The following is a 12,062-nucleotide window of genomic DNA, read 5'->3' as shown; positions in this document are numbered from 1 at the left end:
TTTCTCTTTTTATTTTATGTAAGTTCAGAATTTTGTGATTTTCTCACAATGTTCCACCTTAAACTATAATTCACAAATTGTTGGACAATCAGTCAAAATTTCCAGTTTAACTATCATTTAAAACCAAAATTTAAATCTGATGTGCTACTAAGTCCCAGTAACAAAAGTATAAAAAGAATGTTGCATCTACTATATATAACCAGCTCTTTGTTTCCCTATTAAATAACCTCACTAAGTACGTCTGACTGAAAACTAAGCTCTTCCCAGGGATACCTGAAGGTTACATGACCTATAAAGCTCAGCTAATCTCATGTAATCCTCTATATCCAAACTGGTTCCTCCATGTTCTGAAATAAAAGCTATATAGAAATAGGGACTCTCAGCTTTATTTGTGCCTAGTTTTGTTGACTTTGAACAATGCATCTGATTGCTGTCTTTTGCTCGCTAGCCACAATTCTCACAAAAGTATCTTCCTTCTGTCCTTCTCAGTGCATGTGCATTTTCCACAGTAGAAGTGATGGCACTGCAACCAGGTAAGTCAATTAAAATAAATAGTCAGGTGGATATAATAGTTCTACAGCTAAACAATGCTCTATGAAAAGCAAGTGAGTGTACTCAGTTTTGAATCCAGTTACTTTTTCAAACACTGCTAGAATGCACCCTCAAAAGCCATTTGTTTAAAATTCATTTGAGCAATCTCCATACAGTTTATACTATTGATGTTGTTCAAGTGTGAGGATAAAATGTGTTTCCATTCAGCAACAGTGGTTAAGAATATAAACTATATGTTAAGATTGGCCTACATTGCAGAATTTAGTATTGAATAGCATAATGCCAAGAAGACAGAAGTACATTTTAAAATTTGAGTTGAAAAGGTACAAAGTGCATTTGACTATTTCAATCTACACTGCAGCAAGAACATTTGACTGAATGAGGAATGTGTATATCTCTCAGACCTGTAAATTATATTGGACATAATGTTTCATAAGTTAGACTATCCATACTAAAACGTTATCATTTATATTTCATATTTCTAATGTCCCATAATGCACTGTATTCAGATCCCACATTCAGATTATATATTCTGATCAAAGAATTCAGATGTTGTCATAAATCATGATGTAAAGAATCTGCAGATAAATTACAAATATGTTTATATTTAAATTTTCTATGACTTCATTTTTTAAGATAAATAATGTGGAGCGTTTAATGTGCAGCATGAAAAGACATAGGCTTAACTTCATAAAATATGTTATCCACTGAAATGCACTTTGGAAGTATGGATGTGTGCTCTAAGTGATTTTCCCATTTAGTAAAATAGGTGCAGCAAACATTGTTGGGATTGCGGGCTCTGGAAGGGATAAATGTTTCAGAGGTCTTGATTTGTGCTTTTCACATCACTTTTGGAATTTCAGCCTTGGTTCTAATTCCACATCCCTGTTTTCCTGATGGCAACTGCAGTCTCAGGGAATGTGGAGTGGAAATATGACTACTCTCCATTTCCTGCATAGAGCTCCTTACAAACAAATTTTCCCACCAGGATAATTTTCTGGATCTGACATAAGTTCTGTGGATCCTACTATTTATTGACATCAGAACTGATTGCCTCAATGATAAAATCAATAATTTAAATCTGCTCAGAACCATTTTGAGAAATAAGAGCACTGCTGGCACAGAGCATGTCTTTTTTTTTTCTTTAGATTTTTAAAATTTGTTCATGGGATGAGTGCATTGCTCTCCAAGACCATGTCCACTATTTCTTGCTTACTCTTAACCATGCTCAAGAAAGAAGTGTGAAGCCCCTTCTTGAACTGCTACTGTTCAAAGTTCATACATAATGTGTGTTGTTAATTTTGCTTTAAGCAAATATTGGTCAGTTCTTTCCCTAATCTGGTCCCTTTGCTTATTTTCAGTATCTCTCAAATTAGAAAATAATGCTTTATTTTCTTATTTGTAGAGAAATGCAGGCCCTATGAGTGTAAGACAATGGCTAAACCTTAAGTTACACTGTGTTTTGGGCTGATGAGCTATGTTGAGCTCCCTTTTACTCAAATCAGCAAAATTCCTAATTTATAATTCATGAGTGAAGGAGGGCTGACTTTATCCAAAAACGTTCTCATAGCAGAACAAATATAATACAAAATTATTTGGATATTTAAATAACAGATTTTGATTATTGATTTTATCATTGAGGCAAAGACAGAGCAAGTCAGTTCTGATATTAATAAACAGAAAGATCCACATCAGAACTTGCATCAGATCCAGAAACTGATAAATGCATAATATACTAATTTTTTAGATTAGATTCCCTACAGTGTGGAGAATCTCATCTAAAGAAGTAGTATATATTATGCATTTATCAGTTGCATTTATTATACTAATGTCCAGATTAAAGTTGTTTCTCTATTATAGATTATGGTGGTGTTAACTGGTCAGTGAAGTAACATGAGGGACATTCTATGAAAATAAAACTACGAAGTAAACTGAACATTTTCCTTTTTTTTTCAGGTCTGTATTATGTGATGACCCAGATATGTCTGAGATCCCTGTCAATATTCCAATGGATACAGTTAAATTTCGTGTTGAAAAAACTGTTGTCCAACAACTTCCACGTGAAGCATTTTATTACCTTGTGGACTTAAGATATCTCTGGTTGACATATAATGCCATCAATACCATAGACCCGCAAAGCTTTTATAATTTAAAAGAACTCCATGAATTGCGCCTTGATGGAAACATGCTGTCTACCTTTCCTTGGGAGTCACTGCAGGAAATGCCAAATCTTCGAATTCTTGACTTGCACAATAACAGGCTGTCAACTATTTCTGCTAATGCGGCTCGATATCTTAGAAATATAACCAATTTAGATATATCTAGTAACAAGCTCACTACCCTGCCATCTGACTTGTTAGATATCTGGCCTGCTCACTCAAGGTATCACATGTTTGAAAAAGATCCAATGCAGAGAGTAATTCTAGGTAAGTACTAATCATTATCTTCTGTAAAAGGCAGGAACAAAGACAATACCAACTTCTATTTGTGTTGCATTTTTACATTGTAAGGCATCAAGTTGCTCCATAACAAGTCATGGGATGATTTGTAAATAAGCATGAAGATCTTATAATTGATGTATGAGGATAGAAAGCCAATGATAATAAATGCCTGGGTAAGAGATCAATAGGATTAAGCACAGCAAGGGTTGTGAGTGATGGACTTCTGGAAGACATGGAATACAACAATAATTAAAGTTAACTTATAATACCAGTCTTAAGGAGCTGAGTAAACAGAAATTAGCAGAGGCTCAGTAAGGAGCATCTTACCTGGCCACATTCCGTGTCAGTTAAAAATGCAGGTTGATTAATGACATACTGTACATAATTTTTCTAAGCATTCTGCAGCATTTCAAATGAAAAACTATTCTGTTTTAACTTGAATTATTGAGTGATGCACAATTAGACAGCCAGAAAACCTCCAAAATCATCTTTCAATATGGGATTGGGCCTCAATTTAAAAATGACAATGCTTACTCCTGTGTCGAAATGTCACCTTAGTTTATGAAGTGCAATCGTTTGTATCTTGATGCATTGGATTGGCTGAATGCAGCAAATATTGGGCACTTAAAAATCAGTTGGCCTAATTTTCCTTCTGACAAAAAATAAAAAATTGTTAAAAACATAAAGATCGAGATGGTCTCTGGGGTGAATAATTTAACAGATTTACCACCTTCTGAATGAAGAAATTCCTCCTCATGTTGTTCTCAAATGGCTTTCCTTTTACCAGTGAATTGAAAATATTTGGATTTTCAAAAAGCATGTGGTAATATGCTTATTACATCAACTTGAACTCAATGGATTGTGATGGAATATGAATATGGATTGAGGATTAGCAGTTGGTAACTAGTGGAGTACCACGACGATCAATTCTTAGACCTCAGCCTTTTACAATCTAAATTATGACATAAAGTAAGGGATTGGGTGAGTAGTACTGCATGCAATTTTGCTGATAATACAAAATTAACTGGGAAAGTACACAGTGAAGAGAGTGCAATGTGATTGAAAAGAGACAAGCTGATATATGGGCAAAAACATGGCTGATGGAATACATTATAGCAAAGTTTGACGTCATGTTTAAAAGGAATTATAAAAGACTGAATATTAAAAACTGGAAACTGTTTGCATTCAGAAGGACCTGGGTGTATGTAAGCTCCATGAGGTTAATTAGGAAAGGAAATAGTATGTCAACTTTTGTTATGAAGGATTGGGGTACAAGAATAAAACAAATCTTATCCAAATGTAGATAGGATGAATGAGGCCATGCCTGAAATATTGTTCACTGTTTTAGCCTCCTAATCTGAGGAAGGACCTACGTGTCCTAGAGCGAGTGCAATAAAGCTCACAGAATGTTTACCAGGACAAGGTTTTACCCAATTGGAGAGATTGAGCACTTAATGGGTCCTGTGGAGTGGTGCCGAACAAAGAGACCTGAGAGTGAGGGTTCATAGTTCCTTGAAAGCAGAGTCGCAGATGGACAAGACAGTGAAGAATGCATTTGAAACTCTAGCCTTTATTGGTCAGTGCATTGAGTAAAAGATTCCATGTTGTGGCTATATAGGACATTGGTTTGGCCACTTTTGGAATATTGTGTTCAATTCTGGTATCCCTGCTATAGAGAAGATGTTGTGAATCTTGAAAGGGTTCAGAAAAGTCTTTTTTTATTGTTCATTCTCGGGACGAGGGTGTCGCTGGCTAGGTCAACATTTGTTGCTCATTCCAGATGGTAGTTAAGAGTCAACACAGTGCTGTGGTTCTGAAGTCACATGCAATCCAGTCCAGGGAAGGATGGTAGTTTCTTTCCCTAAAGGGCATTAGTGAACCAAGGATGTTGCCAGGTTTGGAAGGCTTGAGTTTTAGGGAGAGGCTGAATAGGCTGGGGCTGTTTTCCCTGGAGCATCGGAAGCTGAGGGATGACATTATAGAGGTTTATAAAATCATGAGGGGCATAGATAGAGTAAATGGACAAGTTCTTTTCCCCAGGATAGTGTGTCCAAAACTGGAGGGTTCAGGTTTAAGGTGAGAGGAAAGATTTAAAAGGGACTTAGGGGGCATGGTGGGTTGCGCGTGTGTAAGATGAGCTGCCAGAGAAAGTGGCAGAGGTGGGTACAATTACAATATTTAAAAGGAATCTGGATGGGCACATAAATAGTATGGGTTTTGAGGGATATGGGTCAAATGCTGGTAAATGGAACTGGATTAATTTAGGATATCTGATTGGCATGGATGAGTTGAAATGAACAGTCAGTTTGTGGCTTATACATCACTATGATTCTGTGATTCCACAACAGGCCTACTTTCCCTGTAGATCTGAACAATTAAAGGTGATCTAACCAAAACTTCTGGATTGATTAAGGAGCTTGACTGGGCAATGGGGAGAAGGTGTTTTTCCTGGTTGAGGAATCTAGATATAGAATCTCAGACATAGAATAAGGAGTCAGTTGAAGATAAATTTCTTGTCTCAAAACGTTGTCAAATTTTAGAATTTTTACCTTAGAAAGCTGGGGATGCTTGACTTTTGAGTATATTTATGTTAAAGGTCAGTTGAGTTTTGAATTTTAAGGCAATTGTGAGATGTGTGATGATTGGCAAAGCATGTTCAAAGGGCCTACTCTTCCATCAATATCTTATTCTTTTATATCTTTACATGAAATATTGAAATGAACATTTGAAGTAATTTTTTTCTGAAATTTCAATAGGGTGTGTTTTGAATTCCTGCCACAATTCAGTGCAAGATGGATAGATATCCTAGAAAAGCAATATAAACAGAGACACAAAGAGTAGAACCTCATAGGGTTTGGATCCTTATGCTCTATGGCAAGATTTGTGGCAGAATTGGACGAGGAGTACAGTGAGGCCTATCTTGATATGGACAGAATCTCACTTCACCTTTTATGCATTTGACAAGTGGTGTGGTGAGGTTCTCTCGAGGTAGTGTAATGTTGCCAGTTAATGGAGATGGATGTCTCATTAATTTCCAGCTTCCTTTCTCAGCAAATGTGCCAAGGAAGCTAGATAGTGAGGAAACTTTACACGGAGGTCAGAGAATTCAGTTCACCAATGGCTCTTGAAGGATCTGTACATTATACCCAACCAAAGACAATTTCAGGGCATGATACATAGGAACTAGTTATACATTCCCTCCATCCATGGACACTGGCATACGTTTTTTGCCAATCCATCATGGCCATCATGGTGCCTTTCTGATACACTCTCGCAGAGAGACAAACAACAGGTAGAATGTCAAACAAGCGTCATTTACAAAAAAAACTGCCAGATATACAGTGCATCATCATCATCAATGCCTCAATAAGTTTGCTTTTTCTTACCCCACCCAATACATCTTAGCATAGACCCTGGTTCTGCAGCTGGCATTGAGGGAGCTTGTTTAGCACTGAAGCCAGTTGACACTGGAGATTTGGTCAGGTGATCCTATGGATACTGGTGTCTGAACAGGTCAAGCATGTTAACCATCTTGCCAGGTGCAAATTGACACTCCTCAGTGTGAACGTCCAACTGTTGAAAGTGAGGTGGAGGACATAGTCACATCTGGGGTGTTCTGCATGGAGACCTCTGAGGGGGCTGTGTGCGCTTCCTCCTCAGACCTGGTACCTGTAGGGATCACACAACTTGTTTGTTCAGCAGGATTCAAGTCCCTAGGCACCATGCCTTCAATCCTGAGGACCAGTAGCTGGGCCAGTGGAGTGCAAGTCTGTATGTCTCTCTGGCAATTATCCAGGAAGAAGGCTCCTCTCCTTTGCACCGTCCACTTTACAAGGATCTCCAGGTCACTCGTAGAGAGTCACAGGGCTATCTTGCCCTTCTCTGATGTCTTCTTCAAATATCCTTGAGTGAACAGGACAGCCTTTAGGATTCCAGTGCTTATTCTGATATAAAACAGCCTTTTACAAATTGCAGGGATGCAAGGGAGCTGGTCTTTTGGATATCTGCCGTGTAGTGAGCTGTTGTTGGCACAGTATGTTGGTAAGCAAGGGCTAGAGTTGGACATGAGAGACACCATCGGAGCATAATATGTAGTTAATGAGGAGTGTTTGATAAGATGCATTAAGAATGCCCACTGGGCCTCATGGCAAAATGCCATCCAAAACATCTCAGCACAAGTTAGACTTAGCAATAAACAAATGCAAGGTTCTGCCTAAAGAAATTGTTCAATTCTTAGAGGTAGTTCAAAGTAAAGCCGGAGGTATGAGGAAAAGTTGTATCTGAAAGATGGTCATTTGGAGTGATTTAATGTTGGGTCCCTTCTAGAATGGTTAGCTCCGCTGCCTCTCAGTCAGATGGTTTTGAATTCAATTTATATTGTACTATGTGAGCTCAAGTCTCCTCTGAAAGAGGACTGCTTCCAGAATTTAGGATGAGATGTTAAACTGAGGTTACATTGACCCTCTTAGTTAAAAATAAAAAATCTCATAGCAACATATTCCTAATGTGTTGTCCAATATTTATCCCTTAGCCGAAATTCGCAAACAGGTTTTTAGTCTCTTTCACAATAATAACGGCAGTAAACTCACTGTGTGCAATAGGCCTGTTAACCATCAGTGATGGGTAATTGTTGGAGGAATTCTGAGGGAAAAGATGTACATGCATTTGGAAAGGCAAGGACGATTAGAGATAGTCAACATGACTTTGTGCTTAGGAAAACATGTCCTACTGACTTGACTGAGTTTTTTGAAGAAATGGCAAAAAAGACAGAGCAGCAGACTGAAGATAAACTTCAGTAAGGCGTTCAACAAAGTTCTGCAGATAGTCTGGTTACCAAGTATAGATTACATTGGATCTGGGGAGAGCTAGCCATTTGGATACAAAATTGGCTTGAAGGAGACAGAGGGTGGTGGTTGCTTTTCACACTTGGAGACCCATGACCAGCAGTGTGCCACAAGGATCGGTGCTGGGTCTACTGCTTTTCATTGTTTTTATAAATGAGCTGAATGTGAATACACAAAATATGGTTAGTATGTCTGCTGATGACACCAAAATAGATGGTGTAGTGGAGCACAAAGAAGCTTATCTCAATGAACAACAGGACCTTGACCATGTGGGCCAATGGACCAAGGAGTGGTAGGTGTAAAATTAATTTAGAAAGATGCAAGGTGTTCCATTTTGGTAAGGTCAACCAGGGCAGCACTTATACACTTAATGGGAAGGTCCTGGGGAGTGTTGTCAAACAAATCGTCCTGGGGTGCAGGTGCATAGTTCGTTGAAATGGAGTCACGGGTAGACAGGGTGGTTAAACAGGCATTTGGTATGCTTATTTTCATTAGTCAGTGCATTGAGTGTAAGAGTTGGGAGGTCATGTTGCGGCTGTACAGGACATGGGTGAGGCTACTTTTACAAGATTGTATATAATTCTGGTTTCCTTGCTATGGGAAGAATGTTGTTAGTTGAAAATGCGTTGCTGGTTAAAGCACAGCAGGTCAGGCAGCATCCAAGGAATAGGAAATTCGACGTTTCGGGCATAAGCCCTTCATCAGGAAGGGCATTCCTGATGAAGGGCTTTTGCCCGAAATGTCGAATATCCTATTCCTTGGATGCTGCCTGACCTGCTGTGCTTTAACCAGCAACGCATTTTCAACTGTGATCTCCAGCATCTGCAGACCTCATTTTTTACCCGAAGAATGTTGTTAAACTTGAAAGGGGACAGAAAAGACTTACAAGCATGTTGCTGGGCTTGGAGGATTTGAGGTATAGGGAGAAGCTGAATAGGCTAGGGCTGTTTTCCCTGAGGATGTTTGAATAGGCTGAAACTGTTTTCCCTGGAGCTGAGGGGTGACCTTATGGAGGTTTATGAATTCATGAGGGCCATGGATAGGGTAAACAGACAAAATCTTTTCCCTGGGGTGGGGAGTCTAGAACTAGAGGGCATAGGTCTAAGGTAAAAGAGGAAAGATATAAAAGTGACCTAAGGGGCAACGTTTTCACACAGAGGGTAGTGCATGTGAGGAATGAGCTGCCAGAGGAAGTAGTGGAGGCTGGTACAATTGCAACCATTAAAAGGCATCTGAATGGGTACATAAATAAGAAGGGTTTAGAGGAATATGGGCCAAGTGTTGGCAAATGGGACTAGATTAGGTTGGGATATCTGGTTGGCATGAACAAGTTGGACCAAAGGGTCTGTTTCCATGCTGTACATCTCTATGAGGCTATGACCTTATGGAAATTTATAAAATTATGAGAAGCATGGATAGTGTGAATAGCCAAGGTCTTTTCTCCAGGGTAGGGGAGTCCAAAATTATAAGGTGTAGGTTTAAGGTGAGAGTAAAGATTGAAAAGGGATCTGAGGGCCAACATTTTCAGAAGCTGGTGCGTGTATGGAACAAGCTGCTAGAGAAAATAGTGGAGGCAGATACAATTACAATATTTAAAAGGCATCTGAATGTGTGCATGAATAGGAAGGGTTTGGAGCAATATAGGATCAAATGCTGTCAAATCGAACTAAGTCAGTTTACAATATCCGTTTGATGCAGATGAGTTAGACCAAATTATACAAACCAATACATTTCAAAAATATTTCATTTACAGTGAAGCACTTTGAGGTTTTTGGAGCCATGAAATACCATATATAAATATGAGTTTATTATAGAATAGAATCCCTACAGTGTGGACACAGGCTATAGAGCTGCAACAAGATCTCTTGACTCTTAAACTCGATACCCCTGTTAATGAAAGCCAAAACACCACATGCTTTCTTAACAACCCTGTCCACTTGAGTGGCCATTTTAAGGGATCTATGTACCTGCACCCCAAGATCTCTCTGTTTCTCCACACTGCCAAGAATCCTATCCTTAATCCTGTACTCAGCTTTCAAATTCAACCTTCCGAAATGCATCACCTTGCATTTATCCAGGTTGAACTCCATCTGCCACCTCTCAGCCCATCTCTGCATCCTATCAATGTCCCGCTGCAGCCTACAACAGCCCTCTATACTGTCAACGACACCTCCAACCTTTGTGTCATCTGCAAACTTGCTGACCCATCCTTCAATCCCCTCATCCAAGTCATTAATAAAAATGACAAACAATCGAGCTCTGTGGAACACCACTCACCACAGACTTCCAGGCAGAATATTTTCCTTCTACTGCCACTCACTATCTTCTGTTGGCCAGCCAATTCTGTATCCAGACAGCTAAGTTCCCCTGAATCCCATTCCTCCTGACCTTCTGAATGAGCCTACCATGGGGAACCTTATCAAATTCCTTGCTGAAGTAAGGCCAATTCACCTAACCCGCCCATCTTAGCTGAGGCTTCAGCGGATTGTGGGAGGAAACCGGTGTACCCAGAGGAAACCCATGCAGAGACGGGAAAAATGTGCAAATTTCACACAGTCACTTGACAGCTGGAATTGAACCCAGGTCCCTGGCGCTGTGCAACAATTGAGCCGCAATAGTATTGTTTCTTTTAAATTGGAGTTCAGTTGAATAATTATTGAAGCTAATCCTGAAGTGCTTCAGCTCTTTTCCGATGTACCCACCACTTACTTTTAGGCTACTTTTTTTAAATTTCAAAAATATACTTTATTCATAAAATATTTTGATGATCTGTACAATTAGTGGTGCTAATCATAGGCATACCTTGCATTTCTTTACATACAGAGATCGGACTTAATCAATTGTATATACAGATCTATACGTTTACCATCCATATATTTAGCTGAGGCTTCAGCGGAGCCCACTTACAGAGTGGGCCCCCTGTTCTTCTTTGTCAAGTAGACGCTACACGGTGGTCTTTTCCCACTGCACCTTGGCGGCAGCTACCCCGAATTTCAGCGCTTCCCTCAACATTTAGTCCTGGACCTTGGAATGTGCCAGTCCGCAACACTCAGTCGGGGTCAGCTCCTTCAGCTGGAAGATCAATAGGTTTTGGACAGACCAAAGAGCATCTTTGACCGAGGTGATGATGATCCTCCAGGCACAGTTGATGTTCGTCTCGGTGTGCATCCCAGGGAACAGACCGTAGAGCACGGAATCCTGTATCACAGAGCTACCCGGGACGAACCTCAACAAACACCACTGTATTCCTCTCCAGCCTTTCTTTGCATAGGCACATTCCAGAAGGAGGTGTGTGACAGTCTCGTCCCCTCCACAGCCGCTTGTGTGGTGCAGCAGAGAGTCCAGGCATGCATAAAGGATCTCACAGGCAGAGCCCTTCTCACCATCAGCCTAGCCATGTCTTGGTGCTTGTTGGAAAGTTCTGGCGATGAGGCTCTGCCTCTTTCGAAAAGCTTGGAACATGGTAGCTTGGGGTATTGCACATCTCTACCCAGCCCCTGATCACCTGTGACTGATCCACTTGCAAGTCCAACTGGTGGTGACACTTTACATGAATTCCTAGTAAAAGAGATTCATTGCAGCTTCCTGTTACCTAATTTGCAAATCAGTTTGTTGTGTATTGCGAAATGGAAGTAAGAAATTGAAGGGCATGTTTTCTTTTGCACTTATCAGAACTCGGCAAAAGTTGTGAGGCATTTACAAATTTCTTTTACGGACATTAAGCAGTGTCTTGAGGTTTTTTTTGGTATTGTGGCAGATTTTCCATTGGTCAGACAGTCCTTATTCCTGTATAGGTGGGAGTCATGCATGGAAACCCTGCAGAATCCCCATTGTAGTAGATTCCAAAAGGACTAAAAGGAAAATTGAAAATTCCATTGGGCATTTCCTCTGTATCAGGGAAGCCTTTAAAAGTTTTCATAAAAATTGAAGATTTCACAGAGTCATAGAGTCATAGAGATGTACAGCATGGAAACAAACCCTTCGGTCCAACCTGTCCATGCCGACCAGATATCCCAACCCAATCTAGTCTCACCTGTCAGCACCTGGCCCATATCCCTCCAAACCTTCCTATTCATATACCTATCCAAATGCCTCTTAAATGTTGCAATTGTATTAGCCTCCACCACTTCCTCTGGCAGCTCATTCCATACACGTATCACCCTCTGCGTGAAAAGGTTGCCCCTTAGGTCTCTTTTATATCTTTCCCCTCTCACCCTAAACCTAT

General features: G+C 39.9%; 1 protein-coding gene across 1 annotated transcript in view; it reads left to right on the top strand.

Annotated features, from left to right (window-relative positions):
• The first annotated feature begins 417 nt into the window (after positions 1–417).
• The window catches only part of LOC132817772 (leucine-rich repeat, immunoglobulin-like domain and transmembrane domain-containing protein 3), a 31,539-nt gene continuing 19,894 nt past the window's right edge, over positions 418–12,062 (top strand). The window contains exons 1-2 of the mRNA XM_060828306.1: positions 418–533; positions 2,509–2,978. Coding sequence (XP_060684289.1) covers positions 418–533; positions 2,509–2,978 — 586 coding nt within the window. The remainder of the gene's footprint in view (positions 534–2,508; positions 2,979–12,062) is intronic.

This window comes from Hemiscyllium ocellatum, chromosome 1 (assembly GCF_020745735.1).
Source record: "Hemiscyllium ocellatum isolate sHemOce1 chromosome 1, sHemOce1.pat.X.cur, whole genome shotgun sequence".
In the NCBI taxonomy this organism is placed as follows: Eukaryota; Metazoa; Chordata; class Chondrichthyes; order Orectolobiformes; family Hemiscylliidae; genus Hemiscyllium; species Hemiscyllium ocellatum.
This window is presented reverse-complemented; position numbering and strand designations above follow the sequence as displayed.